General features: G+C 44.3%; 1 protein-coding gene across 1 annotated transcript; it reads right to left on the bottom strand.

Moving 5' to 3' along the window:
• Positions 1-688: 688 nt before the first annotated feature.
• On the bottom strand, positions 689-9,972 carry TAGAP (T cell activation RhoGTPase activating protein). The gene is made up of 10 exons (XM_024748052.1): positions 9,808-9,972; positions 9,074-9,154; positions 8,933-8,986; positions 8,553-8,619; positions 7,113-7,279; positions 6,264-6,425; positions 5,668-5,777; positions 4,053-4,248; positions 3,438-3,552; positions 689-2,775 (listed from the first exon to the last, which is right to left on the bottom strand). Exons 2-10 carry the CDS (start codon positions 9,098-9,100, stop codon positions 1,505-1,507), a joined length of 2,169 nt encoding a protein of 722 aa, XP_024603820.1. The 5' UTR covers positions 9,101-9,154; positions 9,808-9,972; the 3' UTR covers positions 689-1,504.
• Between the last annotated feature and the right edge of the window lie 9,442 nt (positions 9,973-19,414).

The raw sequence follows: 19,414 nt of genomic DNA on the forward strand, positions 1-19,414 counted from the left end.
TGGTTAGAGGGGGCGTATCTGCCCCTTGAAATTTATGTCTTATTGGTGGTGCTTAATAAAGTATTATATTAATGGGTCTGGACATGATGTCTTGAGGAATCTGGGTTAGAACATTTTAAACTTTATACCACATTGCTAATAAATCACTTCTCAAAAGACTAGGTCTTCAGCATCTGGTAGCTAGCCAACACAAAAATACTTCTTTAACAAATCAAAAACATGCAGTGTTTTATGAAAGAAATTGACAGAGTAAGGAAAATCAAATCCAGTATCTCCAAGGTATCTTAATCATTGAACATGAAAGTTCTAATATATGGCATTTTACCACTGTGTTTGCTAACAATCAAGAAAACTGAGCATCGTAAAAATAAGGTGTTTAAAAGTGCTGAAAACTTTAATTCACTAAAACCAGGAAATATTATATTTGTATACTAAATTTTCTGGCCTCTAAGTGACCGTTTGCCAAAAACTTGGCTTAAAGAGAGTTTTGCAAATTTCTGGAGGACAGGGATTGTCACTTTTTCTTACACATGAGATCCACATCTTGCCCTGCCTATCAGTCTAGGATAGTGAATATATATTCAGTAAATGCTTGTTGAATGAACCAATGTGTGAATGATTTTCTTGGTGGGTTTCTATGAACTGAGGGAGAAGAGGCAACGTATCAGTAAAGAATGAACATTTTTGCTTTGAAATGAGGAAGGCAATTTATTGTAGTGAGATTATACTGAAGTTGTACCTATGCCCGCCAACGCATATAAAGTAATTCCCTCCACACTATTGAAGAAGACACCAGTGAACTACAAAGGAACTCAAAGTGCTAGAGATCGGTTAATGATGCAAAACAATGCATTTTCACTAACTTACCTAAATTTAAAATTAGATGATTAGAGGACATATTGAAGTATTTTGCATACATATTAACAACAACTTTTTCTTTTACTGGAGATTGCAATGCCTTTGATAACTCCAAACAGTGACAACTCTATTCCTTGCTGTTTCTTTCATCTTACTATGGTGACTAGTTATCACAAAGCTGCTTCCTAGAGGAAACTTCTAACAGAGACTTAAACATTTTCCCCTAAATGGAGTTTGTGGAAAATATGAAAATTGGCACACTGTTTAGGCAACATAAAAAAAGAAAAGACTACTTTTAAACCCTAACCACTAGAAAAATGCCCCAGGCGGCAGAGAACAGCCATGCAGTTTAGCGCAAGTTCACAAACAAATATATATACATATCAACGTAGACCTCTTTGCACCCAGCGCCTTGTCTAGAATGCATTTTATACATTTGCTACATGTTGCACAAATGCAGGGGCACAGACACTGCCTGAGTGCTGTTGAGGAGCTGGGTAGCTGTCCTCTCTGAGGAGGTATCTACACAACTTTCCAACGGAGCTTATTCACGACTTTTTGGAAAACAGAGTCTAAGAGCAGCTCTTTACACAGCCTTGTGTGTACAGAGGTGCCACGCGCTGTGTCTGGGTGACGGGTCCACCTCCTAGATGTAGGATTCCTTAGCAAATCGGAACTGATCAGCATCAAAGACGGGCTGACTACACCGCCGGGCCAGGAGGGCCTGCTTGTTCTTCTGTTGAGACTCAGACACAGTTCTCGGCCGATGCAGCCCAGGTCTCCTGGTGACAGTCACCTGTCCTGTCGTGTCTATAGAAGCACAGGCAGTCCTGCTCTGCTTCCAGTTCTCCGTCCTGGGCCACAGTCGGGGCCCGTCCAGTGGCTCCTGACTGCATATATTTCTTGAGTCCCCTCCGTGGTGGACAGGGAGAGGTGGCGGTAGCTGGGCGTCCAGGCTTAGCATCCTGGCCCTCATGCTGCCAACTGTTTGGCTCCCGTAGGTGGCGAGCTCCAAGGCCTGGTACCGAATGGCCTCCTCGTAAGACGGGGGGCTGCCAGGGCTCCTCTGATCCACCGGCTGGAACGTGTTCTCCACCGAGAGGGAGTGGGCCCCCGAGTTAAAGTCCACAGCTGTTTGGCCGTGGGTGTCAGGCAAGTTTTCTTGGACGATTCGGCCGGCAAGCTGGCTTTCTTTTTTAAGACCTTTCTTTACCTGGTCTCTGGCGCAGCCCTTGGATTTCGCAGCCACAGCAGAGCTGCGGGTTTTGGTTAACACTTTTTGGTGAGAGGCAAAGGAGAATGACATGGAGTGTTTTTTTATTTCTCTGTCGGGCTTACTTTTCTCAGTCTTTGTGAAAGACTGATGTCTGGTGAAGAAGTTTCTTTTGGGACTGGAAGGAGAAGCCAGGGCTGAGCCGTCGGAGAGCACGTCCAGGGAGCCACTGGAGATGGCTTTGGGGGTCAGTGTGCACGCTGACACCAAACCCTGAGCCGGGCTCTGCACCCTCGGGTCTCGCGGCCCCTGGGTTTTGCCTTCCGCTGCAGGAAACACCTCCTCTGGAAACGGGTCCTCGGCTTCCTCACTTGCAAAACAAGGGGCCGCCTGGGCCGCGGTGAAGTCATCCTCACTTCGTGTGAGTTTCGGGTTTGCTCTCCTGCCCTCAAGGCACTCCTGCGAGGATGCCGCCGTGCTGGGGTCCGAGTACCTCCTGTCTGGTTGCCCGAGGGAGCCTTTCAGTCTGGGCGCACTGCTGAGGACAGGCTCCCAAGGGTGCGGTGGGCCTCTGGGCTCCAGGCCGGCAGCCGGGTCCGAGGACCGTGGGGGCCACCTGCTCAGGGACCCCACGGCGCTGGGCTCCGCGTCGGGGTCGGGGTCGTTGCTGTCATAGGCCGAGTCGTTCTGCAGGGTCGACACGTCTGGGGGAAGTTAAGGGACGGTTGAGCTTTTGTTCAGTTACTTTTAGAAATAAACCTAAGTACCGTTCACCTACTTATTTCAAGTATGGCGCCAGGGAATTTGGTGATGCTAATTTGGGGCTTGGTATGAAAGAAACTGGCCACATTAAAATTCTGTTTCTTTCCATATCTACTATTTTGAGGTGGAGAAGATAAGTAGGAAAATGAAGCGAGAGACGGAGGAAATGAGAAAGGAGAGAAAAAAGCATTCCACTGAAAATTTATTGAAACTGATCCTTTGGATGGCTCTTTTGACTGGATCCATCCCCATTTTAACAGACCCATATTCCACTGTGTGGAAACAGAATCTTCTTACGCCAACTCTCTAGCTAAAAGTTACTTAGTAAAATTAGCAGTTCTTCGTGATTTAGAAGAGGAAGGGGAAGGTTCCAGGCTGAAGCTGAATGAGTGTCTGGAGCCCGAGGAAACAGTGCAGGAAAACTCAGGAGAAAAGTTTCCGTGTTTAATGACTTCCCTACAGACTGGAGTCTACTCTGATTTGGTGATGTGTGAAGGTAACTTCTGCTTCAGATACCAGGGATGCTTTACATTACTGGTCTGGACTGGTAGCTGGCCGTGAACTTGACCCCAGAGTCAGAATCAATTGAGAGCACCTTCCACACCTGAACTGTCAGTGTGTTCCAGGGAGTCATCAGAAGCAATTCTGGAATGCCCTGGCATGTTCTCCCCAAATATTTCAAAGCAGTTATCGATGAGGAATTCCACCAGCGTCTTAACCTGTGAGGAAAAGTTAACAGCTTGTCAGCTTAACGAGACCTTTATTTATTTTTAAAGGAAGGGTGGTTAAGAATGGGGACATGGCGGGGGTCAGCAGTTAGGGAGGTGCCAGAATGTCATGAGAGATCTTTATGTGTCTGAAAGGAGCATCCGGAAAATTGGTAACAATCACCTATATGAAAATTATTTTTGAGACATGCTGAGCTGACAGAGTGTGTTGCACGAAAGAGAGAAAAGTGAAAGGGCCTTTCCATCCTGGGACACAGTCGTGTAAAGATGGGTATCGATTGTCCTCTGTCTCGTAGGATGATAGAGGACGCAGGCCTAGCTTTACTCAGTTTCATCCAATGTACACACCCAAGAGAATGGAACTATGACCAAAGCATTTGCCTTTCGTATTTTCACCATGATCTCGACTGAGTCAGAGAAGTTCACGGGCATTTTATTGCTTGGCTTTTGCAAACAGACGATGCGTTTCTCAGAAATAGACAGAAACGAACCTTATCGTTCAGGTCTCTCCGGGCTTCGAATGACAGGTTTTGCTCGTTCTCCGGGCTCAGCACATTGGGCCCGATGCAGATGGCGAGATTGCTGGCATCCATCCTGTTGACCTCAGAGTTCTTGCTGATGACGTGGAGCACGGAGACCAGGTGCTTGAGCAGCAGGTGGTTGGGCTGCGGGAGCTTATCTGCAACCCTGGAACGGAGTTCGGGAAGGCTGGTTTTAGGCGGGGCTCACAGCCTGCTAGCTTGAGGGTGGCATGTTGAAAGTTTCTGCCTAACCCAGACTTCCTTTAAAATGAGGAAGGTTCATTTTCACAAGAGACGTTGTGAAACGCTCATTCAGACACTTCCAGTGGCAACTGACACGGAATGAATCAGTTAACCACAAGATCCTAAAGCCCTAAAAGACTGGCCTTTATGATCAGGACACCAATAACATGGCCCTTTATTCTTTACATAGATCTTAAGTTACAAAATATTAACTCCTGCGGTAAAATACATAGTTTAATCCATTTTGAAAATCATTTTGTCGAGTAACCATTTAGCCGTGTAGAATGTCTTTCTGCTTCTAACACTGCACGACTACTTTTTTTTTAAAGGATACAATCATTTGCCTTTTTTAAAACTGTGCTCATCAAATGAAGATGACACATTTTTATACCATTCTGAGAGATCTTTATGGAGATTAAATCAGTTTATAAGAGCATGTTCATAAAAATTGTGACAGCAGCGCTTAAATGGCAACATTGGCACTACTACCAATAAATTAGAATTGTAAAGCTTCGTAGCCTCACAAAATGAAATGGTGTCTCTAACATAAGGATCGTTCATTTCTCATAAGAAGATATTGTTATGAAAGAGCTTTGTGTCTGTAAGCAGAAACTTCTTGTGATAATCGTAGGGACAGACACACTAATGTCTTCAATTCAATAAATATTTCATTGAAAATATTTAGCCATGTGAGACAATCATAATATATAGACAGACTTTCATAGGATTTGGCAAAAGCGCTGTTATTTTAGCATTAGGTGTTTAAGATTTCCTAGTCTCTAACAGGTCACACTTCCATTTATATATGGAATTGTTTTTGCTGTGGTTGGAATTTGTTCTTATATAGTTTTCATTTGGGTTAATTATAAGAATATGAAATATGCTATGGAATTTTATGAACAAACAGCCCCTTCCAGATTGTTTACTATGCTTTAAGGGATGTTTTGTGGGAGAAGAGTTGCTTTGCACGACACCAGTGTACAGGTTAAGGAGACCCCAGATTCCTACACCTGGCTGGTTACCCTGCTTTGAGGCTTTCATCTATGAGTTTGTTCCATACTTTCTTGAACTACTTATATTTTTAGACTCCCCACCTCTTGGGATTTGTGAGTACTGAAGTCCGCTTTCTATCTTTTGAAGAGGTGCTTCCTTTCATTTGGCTAAAACTACTTTTTAAAAATTTCCAGGGTACCTCTAGATTTGTATTCTGGGAGTGGATGAACAATTCCACTCGAACTCCCTAAACATTGCAATATACGTAAACCACTCTGACAGTCATGTGCAGAATCAAAGGATGGAGACCGTGCGGGCCTGGCCTGCGGGGACGAAGCTGGCAACTTACTGCTTCAGGGCCTCGATCCTGTCCTCTTCACTCTGCTTCTCCAGGGCACCCATCCACTCCTCAAACAGGTCGCAGGACAGGAGCTTCAGTGGGATACTTCTGAGGAAGTCCTGGAGGGTGGGAGGGGACCGTTCATGTTACACAACGTGCTGCCATCATTCCACCTCGTTTGTCGAATCTCAGGGACTCTGTGCTCATCCCCTGCATAGGCTGCGCCCGTTCCTTCCTGCATTCATTAGTCTGGAGAGATCTCTCACCTGACTTGTCTCTCAGCAGCTTCCTAACAACAGGCGCAGTAAGGCCATCATCCAGGGGGCCACCAGACTTTGGGGAATGGACTCGGCCATGGGACAATCCAAGTGCTTTTCCTCAAGTAAATTTCCTTAGGGGGAATTTTATGCATCACTTTCTGTTGGAATCTGGGGTCACAGAAACAGAGATGCTTATACCAATAAATAAAGGCTTAACTAAAAAAAATTAAACTCTAAGGTCAGTTTCCTTTGCTTTGTAGGGTAAAGAGCCCATATCTTACTTCCTGAGCATCCATGTGTGAGAGCCCATCAGCAGGTCATGTGGCACCAATGCTGTGAACTCACCTTAAAGACCACCGCCAGGAGGTGCACGGGGAGACTTTTCAGATCCACCACGCCTCCGGAGTTGAGCTCTTCCTTAAGCTCTTTACGGGCTTTCTCGTTGGCTGCTTTCCTGAATATTCCTTCAGTGGAAGGGCCTTTAAGGCACAGTATAGTGAGAATATCCTAAAGGAAAGGATAGAAATAGGAGGTGGTTACCCTTGGTTTGAAGACACGCTTCGCTGCTACTAACACAGGAAAAACCTATGTTTCGGTAGGAGAGAAAGAATTAAAATAGTGGACATGAACAGTAGCTAACTTCACCTGTTATAAAACATCCTCTCCATAAAAGTTAGTTCTCCAGGATCCTAAGACAGTCTTAACAAGAGACTGTTAACGCCAGTTTTTCCTTTCGGTCTGGTTGCTATCAACTGTCTCCCTCGGCCCTGCCATTTTTCTAAGAGGAGGTAGATTGTGAAAGCTGGAATTTGCACATTCTAAAACTATTTCAGGCCTCTCTCCTTTCAAGTCATTCCATATAAACATTGGATTTCTGATCATAAACTCTATAAATCTCTGTCTCTTGATTTCTCAGAAGCTACACATTTTCAGCATTCTTCTCTCCACAAAGTTAGAAGGATGGAGGGACCATCAACCTGAGCTCAGTGGCAAATGCAACTAATTTCTAGGATGTAAGCAGCCAGGTGTTCTCCTGACTGCATTCCTAAGTGGGAACACCGCTTCCAAACGTGGGAAAAAACCTAAAGGTTGGCCCCAACAAGTTTAGCATTGAGAATGCCGTTCAGCTTTCCCGAGGACTTTTCACAGCTGGCAGAAAACTTGAAGCAGGTTCACGCGTGAACGTGCACCTACCTGAATGGGTCTGGGGAGTGTGTCATTGTCACTGCAGATAGCTGACAAGGGCTGATCAAATAGGGATGACCTCAATTCTGGCTCTGAAGCCCCAGAAAAATCTGATGAAGAAGAAAGCCTTCTCATGAGAAAGAGCCAGTTCAACACCTTCTTTCTCTTCTTAATTTCTACAGCCAAGAAAACAAAGCAAAGAGAAATTAGATTAAAATATTGATAAGCAAGGATCCAGATAAGACAACGGATATTGTCATCTATGGTTTGCCGTGTGGGACAAATAATATTGAAAAACCGAGAAAGCAAAGGGTGTGAATCTTAATCTAGAAAAATCAACCTGAAAAACAACTGCATTGTTACCAGGGCAGCCAGCCCCTAAACAGCAACACCAAGGTTCCTCAAAGACTCCACCTTTCCTGTTTTTACGCTTTACCAGCTGTTTGCTACAGAAAATAAGCAAAACCTAGCTAAGCAGATCATAAACAACCATCTTAACATATTGACCTTAATAACCACGGTGGATATTTCTGATGTGGAATAGATTATTTTAATTTCTTCCTTTGACTAGTGAAGAAAATGAAACTTATAGAAAGAGGAAGTGACTTGCTCAAGACCATTTTGAAGGCTCTACACTGGGCGGGCCATTGAACAAACCTCTGTGACCATGCTAACACTCACCACTAGGGGGAGCTACACCACGCCATCTGTCTACAGTCACCTGCAGGGTTTTCCCAGTGGATGCTTTAGGGAAGGGCGGGCACAAATTGCTGCAGGAAGGTTTGAACCTAGACCTTTTACCAAGAAATTTTATCCCTGCAAAAGCCTGAAGACGTGTGCAATGCGTATAACGTCTAACAAGTTTCCTTCTTTCTCTGTTTTCTCTCTCCTTCCTTCTTTTTTTTCTAATTATAAAAGCTACATATTCTAAATGCATTGGCATATGTTTCTATACTTTTTATACCATCAAGTGGAGGAGGATGGATAGAGAACTGGCTTGTCCTCATAGTTCAGGAGAACTGGGTCAGGGTTACTTTATAATGCAATGAATTGTGGAAAAAATCGAGTGAACGGTGGGTCCTTTGGGATTTGAGATTAGTAACAATTGCTTCATGCGCTCTTAGAATCATTCTCCGTTAGAGGAGGGCGAAAGTGGTACAGGCAACTGTGTATTTTTCACATGTATGCACATTTTAATTGTCAAAACATAAATGCCAGGAGACCTGTAACTCCATTAAAACCCCTCTGGAGAGCTGGGGGGTTGGCTTAGGGAAGATCTTTTCTATCAGAGCACTGGCTCTCTAGTGAGCTGGAGCCTTCCTGCCATGCAAGTGTTAATGTTCTGTGGTCTTTAAAAGAACACTTTGAAAAAAAAATTCCTAGTAAAGCACTGTGGTTTGGCAAACTAAGAACCTCTACATAAAAGATCTGTATGTTTTCAAAACTCACCAATTAGCTGGCAAAGACTGTTTTCGCTCTCACATGATGCCAATAGAGGATGTTCCTTGATGTCACCCTAAAAATAGATTTATTTTAGTTTAAGATAATGACTGAAGAAATCTGCCCAGTCTTTCCCCACAAAATACATTCAACATTTGATTCATATCAAAAACTAGTCAAGCGTCCGTTAATTTTTTCTATCTTCCAGCATCAGTGTTAATGTCCTGCTTATCATGATAGAAGATCTCAATTAATATTAGTCTTTAATTTACTACATTTATTATGTTGATTTTCTCTCCTGATAACTGAACAATACAAATGATATTCAATTAAAATAAAGTTTTCCATCTCACAGTGCAGATAAAAAGTTTTAAACGTTGCTTTCTTACCTCTGATCCACATTCAATTAATGTCTCCATATTGCTGGCATTTAGTGTTTTTGACTAAAAGAGAAAACACTAAATTAGGTAAACCTCTTTGACTCTTGCCATGAGAAAACATGAATTAATAAATGCAAGAAGGGCGCATACAGCATGGCAGCTGCTTGTCAACTTCATTAGAGTTTGGGCTGACTGTCCAGTGATGAGCTTTGCTCCTGTGTGGCCTTGGCTCTGTATAAGAGAAATCATATGGGAAGAAGTTAGGAGGGATACGTGTAATGCATTGGCCAATTTCAGTGCCACTCTGATTAAACACAAAGTTTGAAACTACTGGGTAGAAAAGTTTTCATTTAAAGTCAGTTATACACCATTGTAAAGCAATTATACTCCAATAAAGATGTTTAAAAAAATAAAGTCAGTTATATGTTACCAGATGTCTTATGCTATGAAACGCAACATCTGAACATACTTATTTCTAAGTGTTCTAAACCTGATATCTTCATCATGCCAAACTTTGTCATTCATTTATTACGTTCCCATCAGGAGATAACCTGGATAACAATTACAGTAACAGCTAACTCTTGTTTGGAGAGCTCACTGTGTGTCAGGGCACTGTGTTAAGTGCTTTGCACAGATTTTCTCATCTAACCGGAAGAGGAAAAAAACGTATTCCCAGGATGCTACTTACAGCAGACGTACAACAAAGATAACGTGTACAGAATTCCTATACCCCAGAAGTGCAGGCTTCACATTATGTGTTTATTCTTTATAACACTATTTGTTGCATATTCCACGGTGTCACTGTTTTCTGTTGGATAAGATCTTAAAGCCCACTGACCCGCTAGGCAGCTTACTGTCTTGTCATGTTAATTTACGGTACTTACCCTCGGAGGGCCTCCACCCAGACTTCTTTTACCTCCCGTGAACTGTGGAAAACGGGAGAGACAGCATGACACTCTGCTCCAGCTAATCCACCGTCAGTGAGGAGACTGAACTGCTCTAACTTCACAAGTTCTGTGTTATAAGGGAGAGGGGGCGGGCAGGTGGAAATTCAGAATATTACTGAGACCGGAAAGAACATCACGGGCTGTCACTGGGACAGAGTCAGCCAGACACTGTAGAGCTCTCACTTCCTCATTCCTTTTAGGGCAGCTCTGGTTCTTTTTTTTTTTTTTCTTCTTCTTCCACTTCAAAGCAAGACATCTGTAAACTACTAAGAGTGGAAAAGATGACATATGGCCATAGGTGAAGGCTCTGATTAATGTCATAGGTGGGATGTATGAATAAGAAATTGTGTTATTCCGTACGTAAACATCATTGTATTTTCTAAAGTGGTAATTTCAGGTGCCCTTTTTTTTGTATCCTGTTTGGGTGCTGTCTCCCCTCGCACCCACCATCTCCTCTGTTCACCAGTCACTATACATTGATAAGCACCCTCTAGGTGCGGGATGTTGTCCCTCTAAGAAACCCAAGACACGCTGCCTCTTTTGGAAAGTAGTCACCATCCAAAGCCAGGTCTGGAATTAGAAAGAGTCCACCAGAGCAGGCTGTCAACATACTAACCTCTTCTTTCCCTAACTCAATACTTAGGTCATAGTCAGATTAGATCTAATTCTGTCATGGGAGGTAAACCAAAAAATTCCTTTGGTCAGACCATTGGAAAGCAGAAAGGAGATGGTGAATTTCATCTGTGGATCCTGCCTTCTGGGTAAGAGAGAAGGCTGGACTTTTCTGTGGCTTAAGGCTGCGTGTGAAATGACTCAAGTTCCTTGACAACAGAATGGAGACATAAGTTGTGACATTCACACAGTGGAGTCTTACAGAGCCCTAAGAATGAGGAGTGTATAACTACATTCAACAGTACGGCTGGGTCTCACTAAATAATGTTGAGCGAAAGAGGCCAGACACGAAAGATTGCACCTTGCCCGCAAAGCCCCCAAACAGCAAAAGCAAGCGGTGCTATTCGAAGCCACAAGAGCATTTCCCTAGGGCTGGATAGTGACTCTGAGGGATCAGAGAGGGGCTTTGACATGGTCCATCTCGTGGTCCAGGTGCTGCTAGGCTCAGGTGTACATTTCTGTATGTATGCTATTCTTCAGCAGAAAGTTTACAACTACCTTGACCTAATTCATCATTAGCGCCTGTAGTTCTAAACCTCCTTTTATATTGATAGCGCTATTGTCTTTATACTGAAAGGAGGTCCCGATTAGGCATGTTTTGGGAAACTGAAGCACAGAGCTGTTAAAATTTGCCCGGTAACTCGGAGTCTCGGCGGGTGACCTCAGGACAGAACCAGTGTCCAGGCTTCCAGCCAGAGGCGCCCTCTCTTAAAACTGCCAGAGTTCACGCAGCACCCTCACCACATCTGTAGACGTTATTGCTCTTTCACCCTCCTTCTTACAAACCTCTGAGATGAAGTCACTGATTTTCATTGTTATTATGAAGAAGGGCATTTATGCTGTCCTCTCCTAGAGTCAGACACATGGAAGGTACTCAATAAATAATTTCTGTATAAATACATTTACTTATGAAATATTCACAATAGGATATTACTATAATACATATTCTTTGCTAATACGTATTTTATGAACTTTCTCACTGGATACTTTCTTTGGTTCTTCTAAGAAACTTAATGTTTGCACTGCTTTTACAACTAAAGCATCCATCCTCAATTGACATATTTTCCTCTTTTTAAAAATGAAGACCATATTTTTTTCTAATCCTTAGGGCTTCTTATGTTATGCCCTGTACCCCACAATACACATTCCACCAGTGATTTAAAAACTTTCTTTTTGTCATGGGATTCTGTATTCAAAGGAAGATGAATCTAGAATCCTGATATATAAAATGTTTAAAAACTTTTTTTTAGAGTGTGTTGCTCTAGTGAGAGATGGGTGGGGAAATCATAGGCCCATCCGTTTTGCGTCTTCTGACAAGTCTAAGCTGGGGAGTTCTTGAGGAGACTCAAACACTCATGTACCAGCAGTTCTCAAAGTGCCTTTAGTGATCCCTGGAGCCCTTTCAGGAGGGTCCACGAGGTCAAACTATTTTGTAACAATACTGAGATGCTATTTGCCTTTTTGACTCCATTCTCTCAAGAGTATATAGTGGAGTTTTCTAGAGACCACATGATGTGGGATGTTTTGATAGCTATGGGAATGCAAACCTGCATTTTCTTGTGTTTTAAATTTTTCTCAGTTTTAATTTCTCCTACGATACATATGGGTAGATATAACTTAGGTAAATTAACGTGCTTTAGAGTTGTCAATAATTTTGTAAAGAGTTCCTGAGACCAAAAATGTTTGAGAACTGCTGATCTACATCATATCTTTGCATGTGAGAAAATTCCACATTCGTGTCTTATTTGCCTATTATCTTCACCCTATTTATAGCCATAGCCATTTTCAATGAAAATCATTGCCAAGGTGTGTTGCCCGACAGTCCATCACTCCACACTGCATATTGTTTATTAAGAGCTTCAACAGGGCTTCCCGGGTGGCGCAGTGGTTGGGGGTCCGCCTGCCGATGCAGGGGACGCAGGTTCATTCCCCCGTCCGGGAAGATCCCACATGCCGCGGGGTGGCTGGGCCCGTGAGCTGTGGCCGCTGAGCCTGCGCGTCCGGAGCCTGTGCTCCGCAACGGGAGAGGCCACAGCAGTGAGAGGCCCGCGTACCGCAGAAAAAAAAAAAAAGAGCTTCAACAAGTCTTAGAGTGAAGAAAGGATTCTTTCCTGCTCGGTTACATCTGCTGCGCTGTGATTTTCCATGTTTTTCATGATGGCTCTGGGCTGGCAGCTGCCCCAAGCGGTCTTCACCCCCTTTCCTCTACTTCTGAGTCTCGTGTCCTTTATGGCGGTCACTTCACTACATTTCTTCTCAGTTGTTCTAGGGACACAGACGTCCTTCTATATATAAACTATAAGCTCAGCCGTCGACATATGGCAGTGCGGAAAAATGAGGAAGTAGGACATAAGAAAAGTGCTGTTTCTCTTTGGAGATGTCATTTAAAACATTGTGAATTTTTAAGTGAAATTGGATTGTTGCTGGGGATTATATATATTTTTTTATGTAGAGGACCATGTCTTTAAATTTATTATGAAATACAATAAGAAATAGACTTTTATATAAACATATTCATTACATGTTTCAGTAACAGCTCTTTTGAAAAGCGGAATAATGTGTTTGTTAATTATGTCGTGATAACTTTGGACTTTTTAAAAGGAAGAAATGATAAAAATGCAAATGCTATAAATTATATTGAATAAAAAATTCCCTTTAATCTGGTCTATTTTCTTCCTTTCCTCCCCCTCCTCCTTTTTCCTCTTCTTTTTTTTTTTTTTCCGGTATGCGGGCCTCTCACTGTTGCGGCCTCTCCCGTTGTGGAGCACAGGCTCCGGATGCGCAGGCTCAGCGGCCATGGCTCACAGGCCCAGCCGCTCCGTGGCATTTGGGATCCTCCCGGACCGGGGCACAAACCCGCGTCCCCTGCATCGGCAGGCGGACTCTCAACCACTGCGCCACCTCTTCTTTTTTTTGAGACTGAATTATGGGACTAGACATGGATATTTATTGACATTGAATTTCAGGGCTGAATGGGTTTTAAGTGAGCAACTAGTTTAACGTCCTGTCCGCATCCTGATGCTTTTATCTCTGCAGCACCCCTTAACAAATTGTCTCTTTGAGATTGTTCTCGAAGTCCTCTCTTTCTGAGAGCATTCCAACTGCTGAGTGAGCCATTCCCTAATTCAGCAGAAGGCTCCTGGCTATGTCAGAGTGAAGCCTGTCTTGAAAGCCTTTCCTGTTTTAAATCCCATTCTATCCTGGGAGACAGCCTTCCAGCTTCTTCTATTCAACCCCTGCGGCCCCCATGCCTCCCACCCCAAAACAAACAGACAAAGACACTTCTCAGTAGGTAACATCCTTTGTTGGCATCCATCATCAGCTCTGCATTCTAAGATTTCAAGGCAAAAGAAAGGGGTAGTGAGTCGCTTATTTAACACTAGTACGTGCCCTCTATTGTCCTAGCCATATTCAAATACCTCATTTCACATCATTTTTAGAACCACACTGAGTACGTCCCTCTCGCTGTCTTATGGCTGAGTCACCCGGGGCTCCATGTCAGTTCATTTATACAACGTCACTCTGTTGAACCTAGTCTTTTGACACTAAGTCCAGTGCTCTTTCCATGATTTCTCTTAAGGATAATCCTTCATTTATATTCATTTATAAATGGAAACAAGAGGTCTAGACCTTGTATACCAATATAGACCAGACGAGTCCAGGTGGATCCCTATGGGGAGTTCTTACCAAGCAGACAGAGTCAGATTTAGGACATTGTCCTGAAACTTCAAAATCTCCTTCTGACCGTTTCATTAAAAATAATCAATCAGGGCTTCCCTGGTGGTGCAGTGGTTGAGAGTCCGCCTGCCGATGCAGGGGACGCGGGTTCGTGCCCCAGTCCGGGAAGATCCCACGTGCCGCGGATCGGCTGGGCCCGTGAGCCATGGCCGCTGAGCCTGCGCGTCCGGAGCCTGTGCTCCGCAATGGGAGAGGCCACAACAGTGAGAGGCCCGCGTACCGCAAAAAAAAAGAGAAAAACTCGATCTCTTAGACTACTATGCTTCTCTTCCCTGTCAGTCTTTCCTAAAAAAAAAAAAAACATAAAAAAAAATCAGATACAATTTACATCATCTTTAAAAAATACATAGCGCCAAAGATTCAGTGACCCGCAGAAACTGTTACACAGAGAGATTAGCATATTTCACTTGTCTATAATTCTTCCATCTGCCTACAACACACTACTTTACTGAAGTTAGTAGTAAGTAAGCCAACAGAAAAGAGTTAAGTTAGAGCCCCTCAATTTTCAAAGCAGTAATATCTTTTGGCTCTTCTTATAGACTGGACCATTGATGGGAGAACCAAGAGGGAAGTACCATTTTTGATGTCCCTGGGAGATTCTAAGAGTCATCATCTAAATAACAGGTAAGTTTTGCAACTGATGGTAAGCCACCATCAGCAGCTGGTCCTGGTGGCTGGCCAAGGAGACACCCACCTCGTCCACCATCAGTGCTGCCCTGCTCCGCACATGGTTCCCACTGTGGAAATAGAGTCATAGAGGACAGGTCCTGCACCACTGATTCTGAAACTCTCAAGAGTAAGTTTCACTGCTGCAGTTCCTCTGCAGTTTCTACAATAGTAGAACATCTGTGAATACAGTGTGAAATTTGGAAGCAGTCATATCAAAAACAAACAAACAAAAAATCAGTTTCACTCTCTCCATAGTCTTGCCTTACAATTTCTTTGGAAAAGCAAGTTCTTACCCTGCATGACAAGAGTTTTCAGAATATGGAAAGAAACGTAAATGGCTTTTGCTAGCAAGCAGAAATAGACAAGACAGGCGGTCAGGTTGAAGAAAAACACACACTTGTAAAGGTGATTCTCGCCTTAGGACGTTTATTACTTAGCTCCTGGTCACAACAGATTTTTCTCCCAAGAACTGGCTTTGTTTTTACAGCGGCCAGTGTCTAAAGACAATAAACTCTGGGACAGGGTCTGTGATTTCTGTGCTGAGTGCGCATTCTCGTGGTGTTACTGAGAGCACTTAGGTTTCTTCCTGCATCTCCAGTCTGACTCAGGATACCCCTTCACGAAGGCTCTTGCTACTCCAGTCCTGACAGTTGTGACCAAGACTTATGAGTCATTCACCCTGTATTTTCCAGATGGACTGTGCAGTCTTACCCATCTTGCTGTGGGAACACCCACTTGAGAACCAGTCTTTCCATTCCAGGCTCACTCTTCCTTTCTCTCCCTTGGTCCGCTCAGTGACCCAGAGCCCCAAGTTTCTCAATTAGAGTGATATCAATTACTTCTTGCATAGAGGATTATTTTCCCAAAGAGGTCACAATTTCCTCGAGGACTTTTACATCACGCCGGTACCTGGCTACCTAATGATTGATGGATACACTGATCTTCTAGAAAGTTTTTCAAGTTACAAATAAAAAAATTTAAAAAGAATCTAGCCTTCTTTTCTGATTATGACTTGTCATGTTTTGGCTACAGAGTCTATTGTCATTCCCTAAAAGTGCACCCCTGCACCTCCAGGCCTGTGGTGAAGCTGCTTCCCTCCCTGGAAGGCTGTTCACCACATCAGCCCTGTGGAATCATCATCCCCTTCCCTCCCTCCGAGTCCAGCTCAAGTCCCATCTCCTCTAAGATGCATCCCACAGACCCTTGCAGAACGACTCAAGCTCGCTTCCCTCGTTCTGCAGCAGCAGTTCACCTTGTGCCTCCAGAAAGCAGGGGCCAATCTTCACCTTGTCCTTACAAGTGCCCTGCAGAGTGCATTGTACAGAGTAGGCATTTACTATACTTCCATTATTTTCCACAATAAAAGTCTGTTATTAAATGAAAGCATTTGACTCTCACTGTGTGTTTATTGGTGTTGAAATGTGTTACTTAGCCTCTTTGTCTTTGCTTTGTTGAGAAGGATCTTCTCTCTGTCGTGATGGGACAGTGATGCCCATGGGGGATGCCACGGACTTTGAGGACCTCCTGTCCCAGCAAGCCTGGCCGCTGTGATCCGCAGGCTTATGTTGACAGTAGTGCATTAGATTTAGGCCCGTGGACTTTCTGGTTGTGCCCGAGGTAAGGAGGCCTCACCTGGCTAGGCTTGAGACAGCAGGGCTCAGCACCCGGATGCTGACTCTGTCGTGAACTTGGAGGGCGCACAGACACCACTGTCTCATCACCCCACACCCTCCACCCACCGAAGCCTCACTTCTCCCGGAGGAGGAAATCCTACAGTGTTTCATCCCGGATCCTATAGCTCCGCCTGCCCCGGGGCCAGGTTCCATGCTGTGTGGCTGAGGGGACCGGGACACCAGGACTTAGGATCAAGGACCAGGCCCAGTGGAGTCAACTGTGGCCCAAGGCTCGGCCTCTCTCTGCTGCGAACTCGCTGCTGTCCAGCCAGACTGGGCTCAGTTCTCATCTTTAAATGAGGGCATGGGATTCTCGAATCGGCAGGGCACACGGCTCTGCTAAATTCCTTTTATTTGATGAATGTGGTTGTAGTGAATTAGCAGGAAAACTCCTTGCCTGCCTCTTCTCTAAGAAACTTCCAGGCAAGTCTGTGGGCGCGTGGGATGGGGCTGGAGGAGACGCGTCCCAGCGCCTCCGAGCCCGGGGCTCGCGGAGGGCGCTCGGGGCGGAGGGCAGGTGGGGACTCGGTCTGGTGTGGAAGGCATCCAGTCCACGTCCTTTAAGGCCATTTGTTCCCCTGGCAGGAAAAGGGCTGTCCTCCAGCCAAATTTTAACTCATGCTACTGCACGAGGGTTACCTGAACATCCCTGAGGTTTGCTGGGACCAGTGTCCCTAAATATTGCAAGTGTCATTATGTCTTGCAGAGTTATTCGCTGTACCCACAAATGCCTGCGTTTTTGTGGTGGATACATGTATTTTAAATTTGCCTCTCAGATCTCTGTGATAATTAATCTTTGTATTGGAATACAGAATAGCCTCCGCCTAAAATAATATTTGAAGAACTCTGTGTTTTCGGAAAGCTGGCTCGAAAAATAAGAAAGGCTAGGAGAAAATGTTCTTTTTAAACTGCCTTACCCACTTATGGAGACCACGATAAAGAATTAGAAATAAAATATCCTGAGATTAGGAGATTAGAATCTGTGAAATGCTGATGGTATAGCTACCACCATGTCATAGGCAAGGCAACACTCCAACTTACTTCATATATCACTTTAAGAACTAAAGGATCCTTCCTTTCTGATGGTATTTTGGCCCCCAAAATTGCACAAAGAAAACACAGTGTCAAAAAAGGGTATGCCATCAACCTAACTTAACTATGGCATAATTCAGCAGATTTTTTGGAAGAAAAACAGAAAATTATGAAAATTGAAGTTCTCTGTTAGCAGTCTGCAAAATTCATATGAGGCATTTGTTAAAAAAAAAAAAGTCTGAATCAAAAAGGTGGTAACTATGGAAAAATGTTTGGTTAGCCCATGATTCCAAAATGCCTTTTAAAGAGATATTTACTCTAGTTTAATTTTTTTTTAACTTAATGCTTTTTTCATTTGTCATGTGAAAAAAAATTATCCAGGGCTTTTACCTCCTGTTTACATTTTTAAAAAGAAAAGTATTTGTCATTTTGAACGCGTGTGGTCCCTTTCTCAGATACTATGCCTTATTTGGTGTCTCCTGAGAAATGGCCTCTGAGGACTGTGTCGGCTCCCAGGGCTGGGTGTTCAGGGTGGTGTGGCCGTAAGTGGGGCAGTGTGGTCAGCATCCACGCAGCTCCCACCGGGAGAAGGGGCAGGGGTTCTCCATCCGACTCCAACCTGGCCTGAACGAGCTTGTCAGTGATTAGGGTTCTGTGCTTGGTGGGTGGCTTGGTCTTCTCATTTTCAGATTCAGCTACCAACCACTTTTCATGACATTCCTTACCCCTTAGTGGTTGGGACTGGTTGAGCGCCATTTTTTCTCAGTAACAGGAGCCTTTCTGATGCTCTCTCTCTAGTCCACGCTGGTTCTGATTTAGATCCCGGGGTATCGTGTAGAGCTTGTGTGCTTTTTGATACGAAGAGTCTTTGGACAGAGGGGTCAAGGTGAATCCATGAGGATTCTGGTGAAGCTGATAAGCTTCCCTTAGAGAAAGGGGGATGAGAAAACGGACCGAGAGAATGAGAACAAATTTACACTAGGCCGTGGGAGAACGTCTGGTCATCTGTATACATAGTTGATATTCATAATTGCTCAGCCCTCCCCTTCCGGGGGTGAATGGACGGGACCAGGCCCCTGCTCTGTTCTTTGTAGCCCACGACTCCTGGGCTCTTCCTACAGAAAAAAGAACCACAAGGTTTTGCCTCCTGCCTTTGGGCCATAAAACATCATACAGAATGCTAGTAACCAGGTGACATATTTTTTTAAAATTCTTGTATCTTCCCAGAATTTTACATATGTTGACTGTGAAACTGAGCCCAAATGCCATTTCTCTGAGATATATCCTTTGTGAAAAGTTCAGTAAATCTCAAAGGGCAACCAGTTTTTCAAATTTGCCATATAGTGGAGCTCAAACTTGAGCAGTTATCAGCATCACCTGGAGGGCTTATTAAAACCCGGATTGTGGGCCTCGGCCCCAGAGCTTCTGATTCAGCATGTCTGGGGAGAGGCCTAGAACTCTGCATTCCTCAGAAGTCCCAGGCGATGCTGAGGCAGCTGGTCTGGGGACCACACTTGGAAAGCCTACTGGTGAAGTGTCATGAAAAAGTAAAAAGTAAATGCGGGCTTCCCTGGTGGCGCAGTAGTTGAGAGGCCACCTGCCGATGCAGGGGACACGGGTTCGTGCCCCGGTCTGGGAAGATCCCACATGCCGCGGAGCGGATGGGCCCGTGAGCCATGGCTGCTGAGCCTGCGCGTCTGGAGCCTGTGCTCCGCAACGGGAGGGGCCACAGCAGTGAGAGGCCCGCGTACCGCAAAAAA

The sequence above is a fragment of the Neophocaena asiaeorientalis genome, unplaced genomic scaffold, assembly GCF_003031525.2.
Source record: "Neophocaena asiaeorientalis asiaeorientalis breed wild unplaced genomic scaffold, Neophocaena_asiaeorientalis_V1.1 scaffold123, whole genome shotgun sequence".
NCBI classification, from domain to species: domain Eukaryota; kingdom Metazoa; phylum Chordata; class Mammalia; order Artiodactyla; family Phocoenidae; genus Neophocaena; species Neophocaena asiaeorientalis.

Bases quoted from the DNA above. Each gene is read 5' to 3' on its own strand.
- TAGAP (XM_024748052.1), bottom strand. From the start codon at position 9,100: ATGAAGTTGACAAGCAGCTGCCATGCT. The intron at 6,426-7,112 runs GTAGGTGCACGT...CCTTTCCTTTAG, and splicing joins CACTCCCCAGACCCATTCAG to GATATTCTCACTATACTGTG. The intron at 3,553-4,052 runs GTTCGTTTCTGT...TTTTCCTCACAG, and splicing joins GGAGAGACCTGAACGATAAG to GTTAAGACGCTGGTGGAATT.